The sequence below is a fragment of the Vicugna pacos genome, chromosome 4 (genome assembly GCF_048564905.1).
Source record: "Vicugna pacos chromosome 4, VicPac4, whole genome shotgun sequence".
Lineage (NCBI taxonomy): Eukaryota > Metazoa > Chordata > Mammalia > Artiodactyla > Camelidae > Vicugna > Vicugna pacos.
In genome coordinates this window covers 31,935,326-31,950,551 of record NC_132990.1, presented here as the reverse complement: position 1 = coordinate 31,950,551, position 15,226 = coordinate 31,935,326, and the positions used below count along the sequence as shown (strand labels likewise).

At 33.5% G+C, this 15,226-nt stretch overlaps 1 protein-coding gene across 5 annotated transcripts in view; it reads left to right on the top strand.

The window, feature by feature from the left end:
- The window catches only part of RIC1 (RIC1 homolog, RAB6A GEF complex partner 1), a 103,001-nt gene that overhangs the window by 51,963 nt on the left and 35,812 nt on the right, over positions 1–15,226 (top strand). For 4 of the 5 annotated variants that reach the window (XM_015242579.3, XM_006208147.3, XM_072959479.1 and 1 more), the window contains 4 exons: positions 1,311–1,418; positions 5,498–5,640; positions 5,968–6,104; positions 11,304–11,395. In XM_015242579.3, the coding sequence (XP_015098065.2) occupies positions 1,311–1,418; positions 5,498–5,640; positions 5,968–6,104; positions 11,304–11,395 (480 nt within the window). The remainder of the gene's footprint in view (positions 1–1,310; positions 1,419–5,497; positions 5,641–5,967; positions 6,105–11,303; positions 11,396–15,226) is intronic. The other variant, XM_015242577.3, reaches the window with a different exon arrangement.

Below are 15,226 nucleotides of genomic sequence, written 5' to 3'. Positions count from 1 at the left end.
CTGGTTGCCTTCTCACTAAACACTACTTTTGTAGTTATTTCTTTTATCATGAGCTTTCTAGCATTATTTGACTAGTTTATGTGTGTATTACTTTGAAAAATAATTTTACGTTAGATATAGTGGAGAACATCTCAGGAAATTCATCACAATGCTTTGTGTGATTAGCAGTTCAGATATTCTAATAATTCTGAAAACTGATTCATGGTGTCCTTTTAAGGGCTGTCACATCAGGCAAGTGTACTAATTGAACACGAACATGTGTGGTTAAACGTTAGCCAATTTAGCCATTCAGACATGTAGAAGGAATCCAGTATTCCAGGTCATGGCAGTAGCAGAGCAGATTAGTAATAAAACACTACCAACCTTCTATATGGTAAATAATCTAAAACTGAAAAGAAGACTTCCAAATAATTTTCTGGGCATCTAAATGATTTTCACAAAGCTAGGACCCTTGAAAGCTGTCAAACTTGTTAGACTCTATGCATATAATTTTAATAGTGTAGACAAATTGATTTCTAGGATTGTAGGTAACTGGAAAAGGAAGGATGATGTAAGCAAGCTAAATATTGCCTAGAGTAAGTGAGAGCTAATAGAGAAGAGACAGAGCTATTAAATTGCAGCACAGGCATTGAGAAAGAATGGTCCGATGCCGTATGGGTATAAAGATTGCAAAGCAGTTTTGTAGTCTTTTTGAGGGGCTATGTGACAGCTTAGTTACGTTGAAATTGACCCAGCCACTCTAATGCAACCATTTAATGCCAAGGAGTTTTCAAATTTAGCCATTTTACTATTTATTACCAATATGTAAAACATCTCCTAATTCCATCCCTGAAACTGACCTTAATTCTCATGCATACCTTAAGGATAGGACTTATGAATGGGTGTGGAATATGTTAAGATGAGGTGAGGATTTGAATCACTTTGAACGTGCACTGTGCAATAGAATGATATATAAGTTCCATAGTTGCCCAACTCATAAAGGGCTATCAGTCATTTAAATAAGATATCTGTTGCTTCCATTGAGAATTCATTTTTATTGTTACTATTTTCCCCCCAGATCCTTTGCTCTTCTCCCTCTTCCCCTGCACTCCCACCTCCCCAACACAAATTACATTGGTCAAATTTATTTCTAATTGATAGATACATCTGCTGTAATGGAATTTAAGTCTGTTTTTCATTTGAGAACCTAAAGGATGAACAGCTGGTTTGTAAGTTTGATTACATTACTTTATTGATTGGATACTAATCACAAAGTAAAGGAGAATTCATTATCTGTCTCCTTAATCTTTTGTATTTGCTATTTTTTTTAGAGGAAGTCCACAAATGAAGGGGATACCCCATTTTAAGGAAGAACAGTGTGCTCCAGCATTAAATTTAGAGATGAGAAAAATACTGGATTTGCAAGCACCCATCATGAGGTACAGTACTTTGGTTAAATTAAGCATTTTATGATGACAGTGTGCAGTGTAGTTGGTTAATCACATGACCAATAAAAAAGTTGATTTTATTTCTTTTCATTGAGTTTACTAGTTTTTAGTCCTAGAAATTCTTGAATTAGCCTATATAAAAAGTGTAAAATTTTACAAGTGGTACATTATTATACTTAAATCATTATAATAAAAGCCCATAATTTGGATATATTTTTATTTGAAATTTATTTGATTTCAATAATTTTGTTTCAAATTTATGTTTTTGGTAAGATCTAGACTTGTTGAGTATATAGTTCAGGTTACTTAAAAAGATACTCATGTTTTTGTAAAAAAAACAGTGAGGGTACTTACTCATTACTGAAAAAACTTCCTAAGTATGTTGTTGAGTAAAAAAGGAAGGTATATTCTATATAATAATGTTACTTTTTTTTTTTTTAAGGGAGCTAGTCATAGTAACATATGTATTATTCTAGAAGAATGTATAAGAAACTAGACGTGAGACCCAAGTGGCTAGGTGGATGGGTTTGGGAAAAAGACTTTTTACTGAGTACTCTTATTAAATACAGATGAGGTACATAAATATATTGAATGTAATGCCTATGTTTTTTAAATCTTTCTGATTCACAGTTCTTATGATAGGCTTCTTTCATCATTTCTCTTGTTAGAATACAGTACTGATATTGGAACATATTAATCAAATTGTATGGAAGTGTCTGGCTCTTGCCTTGTTTAATCTTTTACTTCTCAGAAAAAAAAGTGCTTTTTTTGTTGCTGCTATTTGTTTAAACGTGATCATGGTTACAAAAGATTGAGTTTCAGGTTACTCTTCACTTCAGATTTTATTTGAGCACAGAGATCCTTTTTAAGAATGTAACATTTGTAAGGAATTTTGAATGGGTACAAGCATGGCTTTTTGCCTCCACCTGGTGGCAAAAACTGTATAGTTCTCGAAAATGGGATAGAAAAGGAACCTTTAAAAAAATAATTCTTGCCATCTTGTACTAGTTTAACTTGTCAGGTGCTAGTTTTTAATCTACAAATTTAGGTGATTGGAAATATCTAATGTTTCTCTCAAAACTTCAGTAAAATAATTGCATTTCAGAGCAGTGTTATTATTAGCACCTGTACCACGTACTTCCTGGAAATTTGATTGGAGAATTACTATATAATTTTAGTTGAGGGAGTAGATATGGAACTTGGGCTATTAACCAACTTCCACTATTGAAAATAAGTCAAATAAAGTTAGGGACAATTTCCCCTGCTCATATCACCTTAGAAGACACACTGCATGTGACAGTTATGCTTTTGCTTATAGGTGTAAGATGGCAAGAGTACTGCCATCTTTTTTAATTTTTGATTGAAGAATAGGATTACTATTATGCATCTACCCTTTGTTATTAATTGAGGATAGAGAATGTTTAGAAAGTAAAAAGCACTACTATAATTTATAGTTAAAACTCTTAGTCTTTATTTCCGATACCACATAATAAATACTACAGTTTATTCTGTACCTTCCTCCATCCTAGCACTTAGGAAAGCCCCTTGTAACTAATACCTAGTATTAGTTAGGTATTAAATGTTTTTACATATTTGAGAATTGGTCATTATATATTTCCTATTAAGAATGGTTAATCAGAAACACTGTTCTACTTTTAAGATCCTAAATTCAACAACAACAATAACAAACACCTCTGGGATACCAGATGGGTGTTGTAAAGTCCATAGAAGTCAGTTATTGTAGATGCTCTCTAAGGATACAACTTAGGATATATTTATGTTTACTTACACCCAGGGGTAGTTTTCAAAATACTTAAAAACCAGTGTGGCATTTAAAGACATAGGTTGTCAATTATTGGCATAGGGTCCAGACATCTCCTGGGTGCCAAGAATGAATCCTTTAATTCTTAGATCTTTGTGAGAATGGGAATCCCTGGTGGGCAGGCACTTGGGTGGCTTGGAACAAGGCCTATTTACCAACCTTTATGGAAGTATTCAGTACTTTAACATTTAACATCAACCTTTATTTTAATGTTTGTTTATTTTAAATTAAATGAGGAGGATACAATGTGTTTTTGTATAGATTATCATGTTTGTCACAGTTATTTTAAAGTCATTGTTAATTCCAACATCAAGATTGTCTATGAATCTGTTTACATTGGTGGATTTTTCTCTTGACTCTGGGTCACATTTTCCTGTTTATTCAAACGCCTGGTCATTTTTTTATCACAGCATTGTGCATTATAATGTTGTAGAGATTCTGAATTCTGTTAAGAGGAGTGTTGAGTTTTGCCTAGCAGGCAGTTAAATTCCTGGAGGGTAACCTTGATCTTGTTCCTAACTGTCACATGCAGTGTGTCTTCTAAGGTGATATGAGCAGGGGAAATTGAGAATATAATTTGAAAAAACCTAGACTGACTCCTGCTGAATGAAAACCACTAGTAAACCAATGACTACTTCGCTATATTGTCTCTTGACATGTAGTAGCAGGTCTAAAGCAAAGTTTTTGTATTCTAGCCACTACATACTACACATATATTTTATCACTAAAATATAAATTTGAAATGAAAGATAATATTTTAAAAGGTGAACTTTCTATAAACTGGGAATTTTAATTGACCAAATGTGCTCTGAAGTTCAAGACATGGAGCTGGGTAAGGACATGTTATTCTACTCTTTTTCAATATTTTTATAGTTGGGAACAAAATACAGTTATTTCTTCATTATCAGAAATCTTTGGGGAGTCAGTCATTGAACTCAGCTTTCCAAACAAAGTTTAATTTAAGTATTAAAACATTGAAAGTGTTTTTTTCCCACCATTATGGATTAAAATATTTCTGAAACAGACTCTTAACTTCTAGAGTATGAAAGGATATTTAATAATATATAATAGAGTGTATATTACAGACACAACATTTTTTATTGTTTCTTATACTTAAATTTTTTTTCATCCTTGGATACTCCTGAGTACTTTCTTAAATCCTTCTTACTCCCTTGGCTTTCTTGATAGCAGTTTCCACTGGTTCTCTCTTTTTTCTCTCTGTGAATATCTTTGTAGCCTCATGTATGGATTCTTTTTTCCTCTTGCCCTTCCTCTCCTTTTTTCTTTCTCCCACTGCTCTAGGAGCTTGGCATTATTGGAGTAAGCAAAGTAAACATTTCTTGCTATTAGGTACATAATTATTAAATCTCTTTGTGTAAGTATCAGTAAGTGCTGAGGTCATACTACATTATTACTTTCCATTTCTTAGTCAGCTGAGAGATCTTCTGAAAGGAGAAACTATATTTTATTCACCTTTGAATCTCCCAGAGCCGAGGCTTAAAAATTGTTTGTTGATGGATGAGCAATGTGAGACGACTCAGTGATGCCCTAGAAATGCTGTAGCCTAAAACTGTGGTGTCCACTGCAGGAGCCACTAGTTAAGTGAAATGATTTAATGTAGATTATAGTTGACAGTAAATAAAATTAAAAATTTATTTCTTCTGTCACACTAGACATATTTCAGGTGTACAGTCACCACATGTGACTAGTTGCTAGTGTGTTGGGTAGTACAGATAGAGAACATTTTCATTCCTCATGAAAGTTCTGTTGGACAAGGCTGAAGGATTGTCACCTCTATATTCCATGGCTCCAGATTGGCATCCTGTCACTAGTTCTTTTTATGGTTTCTCTGCCTCTTACCTTTTTTAAAAAAATACTCATCTAATGAGTATATTTTCTTAAAATTGAAGTATAGTCAGTTTATAGTATTGTGTCAGTTTCTTGTCAGCTGTCACTTATCCTTCCATTGTCTGATTTGCTGTTTCAGTATGTCTAGTTTTTAAACCTAGTTCATAAAGTTTGTGATTAGATCAGACTGCAGTCTTTCATTTCTTTAAGAATTTCTGATTCTAGATTGAATTATACATAGATAAAGATACTTTTTGGCTAAATTGTAGATAAATGGCAATTTTGTTAGTGGTTTCGTGATCTCTGCATTTTCTCCTGAGCAATTATACTCATATTCTTTGCTTTCCCAATATGCTGTCTTAAAAAGATAATTGATTCTAAATTGTTTACTTCCCTATAGTTTGCAGTCTGTGCTGGAAGATCTCCTAGTTGCTACTTCTGATGGACTTCTTCATCTTATTCACTGGGAAGGAATGACAAATGGAAGGAAAGCTATTAATCTTTGTACAGTACCCTTTTCAGTAGACCTGCAGTCATCCAGAGGTAGTTGCACTTTTTGCATAAGATAGAACCAGATGTTTAATATGTGATATAATCTAGTTATATATTTTCTATGGATGAACTTTGGTTTTTCTACTTTGGAAATAATTGTGCATGGAGGGGAGACAGAGAGGGAGGGAGAGTGAGTGTGTGTGTGTGTGTGTGAGAGAGAGAGAGACAGAAAGAGAGTAGGAAGCAGTTTAATTGCTTAATGTTGTTAGGTCATTATTTTTGCCCTTTTAACTGTCTTTACAAGATTTGCAAGCAAAAATGTAAGAGAATTTTTTACTGTGTTTATATTCATATTTCATGTACTTATTTTTTCATCAGCAGGTTCATTCCTGGGCTTTGCAGATGTGCACATTAGAGACATGGAATACTGTGCCACACTTGATGGTTTTGCTGTTGTGTTTAATGATGGTAAAGTTGGATTTATTACACCAGTATCAAGTAGATTTACTGCAGAGGTATGACTTATTTACTTTGAATGTTTATTTTTAAATTTTGCATTTATTAATTTTAGTCTTTATTAAATCTCTCCCCCACTATCCTTATTTGAGATTTTAGAGGTAGTTGTTAATAAATGTTTTAATTAAAACTTTACATATAAGTAGTATAAATAGGCAGATAATTCTGTTGACATCTTAATGAAAGATGGTAGTTCCTTTCCTTCTGCCTGCTCTCTTTATGCCCAGTTTCCATTGTCAGGCAGCTACTAGTTTTGCCGTTGGTCTCCACTGCTCTGAGTGTTTCCTGTAATTTTTGGTTTTTAGGCTGTGTTTATTGACTTCCTGTTGTAGAAAGTGACCATTTACTTTCTTCTTTCCTATTCCTACCACATTCATTTGTTCTTCCCATCTTTCCAGTGTAGTATTATGGTTTAGATTAGATTACTATTCACTGTTTATATTGTCATTGCTATGTAAACACTACTACTTTCTGAGCTATGTAGTATGTTATTATTTTTCCTTTCCTGCAGATTTTTCCTCCCACTGGGAATTTATCATTGTTTGTTCTTTACCTTTGCTTAGTTTTTATGTATTTACTACTGACTCAAGCCTAAACTATCCACTGCTGTATAAATAACTTCTCAGTTCTTTTAAACACATTTAAGTGTTCTCTCTGTTTCTTGAAGAAATTTCTCTTGGAGCCTTCTGACCTGCTCTAAACTGGACTGGTTGCTCTCTATACATACCTTTAACGCCATTGCATTTTGGGGCTGTCCATTATCATCATCCTGTGGGTTCCCTTTATTCCTTTATTTGTATGAGATCCTTTCAGAGTTAATGGTTACTTAATATTTGGTTAATTAATATATGAATTTGGTTGCCATAACAAAGACCCAAGATAAAAATGTGGATTCAGTGGAGGTCTGTGGGTTTTGGTGGGTTTGAATGTCATTTTCATCATAGGGTGAGCTAACTGGGTTATTTCTTCCTTCTCTGTATCCAGTGTTTGTTGGAAAACAGTCCTGCAGTTTTTTCTAGTTTTGTTTTTTTTTTCATACCTGGCTGGCACAGTAGTCTAGAATTTGAGTTATGAAAGAGATAGACTAAGAGGTCCAAATTCAGGATGTAAACTCCCACTTACCACTATTTTCAATGTAATCTAGAGACCGACTGGAATTTTTTCTTTTGTTTTTCTCCAAAGAAAAATCTCAATTTTTCTGTTGAGGTGAAGGTGGGCTATTTCTTCGCTGCTGAGACTGCAGAAGTACCTGAGGCAGCCCCAGCTGCTGCTTAAACAGGTTTTGAACCAGTCCTACTGCTTTTAGGTCAGATTTTGAGAAACACTTTAATACTGAAGCCTTTTTTGTACCCTACATTGTAAATTTAGCTGTTTCTCAATATCTTTACTACTAGGTGAGGATTCTCCTCTTCCATATGCTTCCCTGCTTCCAAAATTTTCTGATAGTACCTTCTCTCCCATTCTTTGTCCTTGCCAATTTATGCATTTTGAAAAAAAAATCTTTTCCATTATAAAAGTTGGGATTTAAAGAGTCAGAGAAGGTAAATACTCATGTTCAGTCTGCTCTCTTTAACTAGAAAGTTCTGATTTTAATTTTTTAAGGACACATTTTTTTCTATGTGGTATCAGCTTTCGTTTGACTTATTTCACGTAGCATAATTTAGCCCTCAGAGTCCATCCATGTTGTTGCAAAAGGCAAGATTTCATTCTTTTTTACAGCTGAATGATATAGTTGACCCTTGAACAACATGGATTTAAACTGCACAGGTCCACTTACACCTGGTTTTTTTTTTTCCAATAAATACATACTACAGTACTCTACCATATGTGATTGGTTAAATCCACAGATGTAGAACCAAGGATACGGAGGGCAGACCATAAAGTTATACGTGGATTTTCAACTGTGCAGGGGATAGGTGCCCCTACCCTACACATTTTTCAAGGGTCAACTGTATCCTATGCTATGAATATATATGTATATATACACCACATTTTCTTTATCCATTCATCCATCAGTGGATACTAAAGTGTTTCCATATCTTGGCTATTGTAAATAATGCTGCAGTGATCCTGGAGGTGCAGATATCTTTTCAAGTTAGTATTTTCTTTCTTTTTTTTTTCTTTTCTTTTTTTTGATAAATAACTAGAAGTGGAATTGCTAGATCATATGGTAGTTTTATTTTTACTTTTTTGAGGAACTTCCATACTGTTTTGCAACATGGCTGCATCAATTTCCATTCCCACCAACAGTGCACCAGGGTTCCCCTTTCTCCACATCCTTGCCAACACTTACATTGTCTTTTTGTTAATACCCACACTTGACAGGTGTGAGGTGCTATCTCGTGGTTTTGATTTGCATTTCCCTGATGTTGAGTGATGTTGAGCATCTTTTCATCTACATTTTGGCCATCTTTGTCTTCTTTAGAGAAATGTTAATTTGGATTATCTGCCCATTTTTTAAATCAGATTTTTTTTTTGCCATTAAATGTAGGAGTTCTTTATATATCTTGGATATAACCTTTTACCAGATACATGATTTGCAAATATTTTCTCCCATTTAGTAGGTTGCCTTTTCATTTTGTTGATGTATGTTTGGGATTTAAATATTTTTACTGAAAAGAAAAATATTAGAGTTGAAAGGTGATTGACTTATTTCTAAGTATCAGCTTTTGTTAGGATTTGGTTAAAGAAAATTTTCCAGTAGATTAAGTATTTAAAAAATAATGAAAAGTAGATAGACATTATTAAATAAATTTTAAGTAGAAAATATAAATTACATAAAAACAACATATATGTATTACTATAATTGGGAAATACAGTAATTATGGCATATTTATATTAGACACTTAAGTGCTTTATAAAAATCCTGTGTGACATTGTGTAATACATTTAACAGATGTATTAAAATACGTCAGCTTATGCTGCTCCTCTGCTTAGAACTCTTCAGTAGGACTAGATATTTAGGACAAAACCTTCTAAGGACAACTAGAAAAGCTGGAGAAAGAAAAATTCTTAGAATATGCTTAAAGGCTTTGGAGAGCTAACAAGACAGTTAAGAATTACCAAGCTAGGGGAGACCAGAGGCCCAGTGGGCTAAAAGCCCAGTATTTGAGGTGACAGGTGAGCATGAACAAACAAGACTGTATGCAGCAACACAGATGAATCTCACAGATACGTTGAGTGAAAGCAACTAGACACAAAGGAGTACATGCTGGAATTCAATTTTACACAAAATTAAAGGAAAGCTGAAAACATAGGCAGCTCTGAATTAGAGTTTGTATGGATGTGTGTGTAAATGATAATGGTGTAAAGAAAAAGTGATTACCATGTAAGTCTGGATATTGGTTACTCTTGTGGTAGTGGTGAGGGTATATTGATCAGGAAGGACACTGTTGGGGGACTTTGAGGTATTGATAATTTATGGCCTGAGTGGTAATTTCACAAGTGTTTACTTTGTGATATTATTGAGAGGTACATTTTTGGTTCAGGTATTTTTCTCTAATGTATTACAATTCGTAATAGAAAGGGTTAAAAAAGATACTCCAGTGACTCCCCATATATAAATTGGAGGAAAAAAACCCAAGTTCTTACAGTGAGTTTCAAAGCCCTATAAATCTGGCTTCCTTTTTCATCTGTTACCTCATTTACTGCTTCTCCTTTCCCCATTCAACTCCGCTCCATCTGCACAGATCTTTTTGGTGTTCTTTGAACTCGCCAGAAATGCTTCTACAACAGGGCCTTTCTACTTGCTGTATCTCCCTCGGTACTTTCCTCAGGAAGCACATCATAGGGAAAAACTGTTCAATATTACATTCTTCCCCCTATACTCTCTTCTCCATAATTGCTTTATTATTTTTTCCATAGCATTTACCAACCTCCAGTATAGACTGTACAATATATTTTTTGTACAATTTTTTAAACTTGTCAGTCTCTTAATAAAGGTAAGTCAGGAATGTGGATTTGATATGTTTGGATTTTGGTATGTTTGAATATCTGCCATATCCTCAGCATCTAAACAGTGCTTAGTGAATAGTGGGCATCTGGAAAATATTTGTTATGAGGTGAATGAATGAATTTCAGTCTAGGCAATAGTCTAGAGAAGTAAAGTTCAGTGTTATCTTTGCCATTTTTTATCTAAAGCAATGCCTAGTTTTATTATTAAAATAGAATAAGTAAAATTTCTACAAAACCCCAAATACTCCATGTTTAGATAGTAGATTATATAATTTACCTAGGAATTAAATAAAATTTGTAGTATTATATTTCAAATAGTTTAATTATACTGGATCATCTAACGTTTGTTAGTATAATAACCCAAAAAGTAAAGTGCTGTATTGTTGTATGCTTTTTTTGGTGTGCTTACTGAACTAGCAGTCCTGATGACCTTTGCCTTAGAATTTATAACCTAAGATGCTCTTGATTTGGCAAATAAAAACAGATAGTGGAGTGAAGTCTATTCTGTGTTTATATTCAGAATTAAGTAGCATATAAAACTTAATAATAATGTCATTCATTTATTGAATCTTAATTTGTTGAATTCTAAGCATATTAATGTGTTACATGTATATACCTTCTTATTTATCTTCAAAGCTCTCTAAGTGATAAATAATTTACAGATAAGAAAACTGAAGGTTAGAAAGGTCAAATAATCAGTTTAGCAAGTGAATGGTAGACCTGAGATACTATGTCAGCCTGACAGATACCAAGCTATTAACTATTATACTATAAAGCAAAGGAATAATGGAGAATTGTAAGCAATTGACAAATCATTAATCACTTCTAAAGGATAGAGCAAATAAAATTGACTATTTTCCATTGATTAGGAAGTTGAACTTTGTGTGTTAGGTGACAATAATAATAATAGTGAGCAAGTTAAATGCAGTTTCTACCATCAAGAGGTTTACATTCTAATAGGAAAGTCATCTTCATTTCATTTGAATTTGGAGATCAAATACCCATTTTTTTTTAATGTTTTATAGATTAGCACTGGACTGAGCTCATTTGGGAATATTTGTTTAACCAATTAATGACATTGAGGTTTTAAGTGAGAATATCCAGATGGTAGTCCTCATGGGAAGTTTTCCTATCCAGGTGAAACAACATAAAGCCTTATGAAATCTTGTTTATTGAAGAATTATATTGATTAAAATATACTTTGGAGAATGCATTTCAACCTTAACTATTTTTCTTAATTACAGCAGCTTCATGGAGTTTGGCCCCAAGATGTTGTTGATGGAACTTGTGTGGCAGTGAATAACAAGTATCGACTAATGGCATTTGGTTGTGCAAGGTAATTGATACAGACATCTGCATTTTAAGATTTATTGCCCAAAATAATATTTTTTAACTTAATATGTTAACACACTTGTAAACTTTGTCATGCCTTTCATAATTTATGAATCAGCCTTAGTATAAAATATAAAAGTATTTTAATTGAAGCAAAAAATCTAAAGGGCAGATTTTGGAGATTGAGTGTATTAATTTATAAAAGGGAGCTTCTCTTCAGTTTCTTTAGGAAATTAAATCACAAGTTAAGATTAAATCCGTTAAATTTAGGTTTTTTATTGTTTAAAGGAGGATCAGAAAGATATTTTTCTTTTTCTAAAATAATCCTTTTTTAAAAAAGACATCAGTGTTGCTAATTCCTTTGAATTAGTGAGTATGCCTTAGTTAACAAGCAAATTTAAAGCTCACACATAAAATCAGTTTCTTGCTTTAATTCAAGTACTGCAGGTTTTATAAGTAAAATTGAATATAAGTCACTGATTCAACAAATATCTGTGTGTTTGCAGTGTGCCAGGAATAATTCTAAGCACTTGGAATGCAGTAGAAAACAACAAAGATGCCTGACTTTGTCAAGCTTATATTTTAGCTCAAATAATAAGATTGTATCAGATACTTACAGTAATGCCTTACAGTGAGTATAGTGCATTGTAGTCTTCAAAACACCTTCCTTTTTTTTTTTTCACATTTTTTGAGTTATAGTCATTTTACAATTTTACAATAGTCATTTTATAATCAAATTCCAGTGTAGAGCACAATTTTTCAGTTATACATGAACATACATATATTCATTGTCACATTTTTTTTTTTTGCTGTGAGCTACCACAAGATCTTGTATATATTTCCCTGTGCTATACAGTATAATCTTGTTTGTCTATTCTACATTTTGAAATCCCAGTCTGTCCCTTCCCACCCCACCACCCCCTTGGCAACCACAAGTTTGTATTCTGTGTCTATGAGTCTGTCTGTTTCTGTTTTGTATTTATGTTTTTTGTTTTTGTTTTTAGATTCCACATATGAGCGATCTCATATGGTATTTTTCTTTCTTTTTCTGGCTTACTTTACTTAGAATGACATTCTCTAGGGACATCCATGTTGCTGCAAATGGCGTTATGTTGTCAGTTTCTATGGCTGAATAGTATTCCATTGTATAAATATACCACATCTTCTTTATCCAGTCATATGTTGATGGACATTTAGGCTGTTTCCATGTCTTGGCTATTGTAAATAGTGCTGCTATGAACATTGGGGTGCAAGTATCTTTTTGAAGTAGGGTTCCTTCTGGACATATGCTCAGGAGCGGGTTTCCTGGGTCGTATGGTAAATCTATTCCTAGTCTTTTGAGGAATCTCCATACTGTTTATCACAGTGGCTGCACCAAACTGCATTCCCACCAGCAGTGCAGGAGGATTCCCTTTTCTCCACAGCCTCTCCAGCATTTGTCATTTGTGAACTTTTGAATGATGGCCATTCTGACTGGTGTGAGGTGATACCTCATTGTAGTTTTGATTTGCATTTCTCTGATAGTTAGTGATATTGAGCACTTTTCATGTGCCTATTGATCGTTTGCGTTTCTTCCTTGGAGAATTGCTTGTTCAGGTCTTCTGCCCATTTTTGGATTGGGTTGTTTGTTTTTTTTATCAAGTCGTATGAGCTCAAAACCCCTTCTTAAATATCAAATTCCATTTTGACCTTTGTGGCTTAGTCATTCTATAGAATATACATCTTGTATTGTCTCCAGCTACATCAAGTTAAGTATCAAGAGTGTTTTTATTAGTATAAGTAATACACATGTTATAAGTCACTGCCCTCACTACACTGTCAATATTCTTTTTGTAAAGTGAGAAATCCTTGTCCTTAACACTGCTTCTCATGGAGGGTATAAACGTAGAAATACAAGTAAATTTAACTTAGTGTGAGAAAAAAAGGGAAGTGTAAATTGTTTTTTCATTATCATGAGTTTGATTTGGTCACTTACTGTTTTAGACCAAAAAAGGGGATATATTATATGGTTACATTTATATGAATTTCAAAAACAGACTGACTAATCACTCACGATCAAAGATCAGAATAATAGTTGCCATGCAGGGGTCGGGGTATGTGATTTGGTCACATCTTGCTTAGAATTTTTAAATCTGTGTTCATGAGTACGTTTTGTGAATAGTTTTTCTTTGTTTTGCTCTTCTGGTTAACTGAGGTTATGCTTGTCTCATAAAACAAGTTGAGGAAAGGTTTCTCTTTCCCTTCTTGATTCATCTTTGAATGTGTGGTTGAATTTGTCATTGAAGCTATCTGAGCCTAGAATTTTCTTTGTGGGAATTTTTTGGGTTACTGATTCAATTCAGTTTTACAATAGATTTAAGATTTAGATTTTCTGTCCCTTCCTAAGTCACTTTATCTAGTTTTTTTTCCCTAGGAAGTGCTGTCTTTCTAATACACTGTCAAATTTCTGGCATAGAGTTTATAATACCCTTTTTAACTTTCATGTTGTAAAATAAAAACAAACAGTTTTACAAATAATTACAATACAGACACCCATGTTTCCACAACTGGGTCAAGAAATAGAGCATTGCTATCCAGTATCAATTTTACCCCTGATACCTTCTATCCCTGCTCACTAACTCATTTACAGGTAACCAATTTTCTGTTTTTTTGTGATAATCATTTTTTTCTTCATAGTTTTACCACACTCACTATGCATTCCCAAAAAGCATAATTTAGTTTACCTAATCTTGAACTTTTTATGAATAGAATCATGTTTTATGTTTTGTATCTTGATACTTTCAGACAACATTGTGTATTAATTCACCCATCTCTTTTTCCAATAGCTAAAATCACTTATTTGGGATTTATTTATAGTGTTACAGTATTTGAATACATTGTAATTTATCTGATTTGCCGTTAATGGATATTTACAATATTTTTTGGTTTCCAAAAAAAAGAGACATCCTCTTATATACACAGATCTTTATCATACATTAGAAAATTACTGATAAATCCCTCAAAAGATCTAATACTCAGTTTATATTCAGACTAACTTAGTTGTCACCAGATTTCCTTTATAACTCCTTTATTTCAGTCAGACTCAGTCAAAATTCATGAACTATATTTGGTTATCACTTCCGTTTACTGTTTTTCTTTAATAATCCTTATACCTCTTTTCTTATTTTTATGACATTAACTTATTTAAGACTCTAGATCAGTTGTTTATAGAATGTCCTGCATTCTAAATTTGTCTCATTGTTCCTCATAATAACATTTGATTAGTTTCTCTAATACCTGTTAGAACCTTTGAAGGTGGTTCTTGAGCCAGTGTGGTCAAATGACTCACATACCAGCAGTTAGAGGAAACTCACAAGAGACAGGCACTGGTGGGTATGCATTTCCACATCACCTACATTCAGGGCCAGCACCCAGGGATCTAGCAAGGCCAGATGTTAGAATCCAGGAGAGGAGCTCTAGCCCTTCCTCTGGGATAATGAAGGTGAAATCTTGGCCTTCAGTCTTGTAGTCACCTCAGTTTTCATGGATTAGGAGAGTGTCAGGCCTTCTCATGACATGATCTTGAGTTAGGGTAAAAGTTTTGTGATTGTAGCTGTGTGACATAACAGACTAGTGGCTTCTAGCCCTGATTTGCCAGCCCTTACCAGGGTTAATTGTCTTGAGCACTAGGCTATAGCTGGTGTCCTTACAGTTCTCTAAAAGCCAGATTTCTTTTAGGATGTCAGTTTGCAGGGAATCAGTCTTACAACCTAATTCTTACCCTTATATTTAAATGTTTAATTAGATTCTGGTTAAACATTTTTGTCATAGGTGATTTTTTTTTTTTACTTCCTAT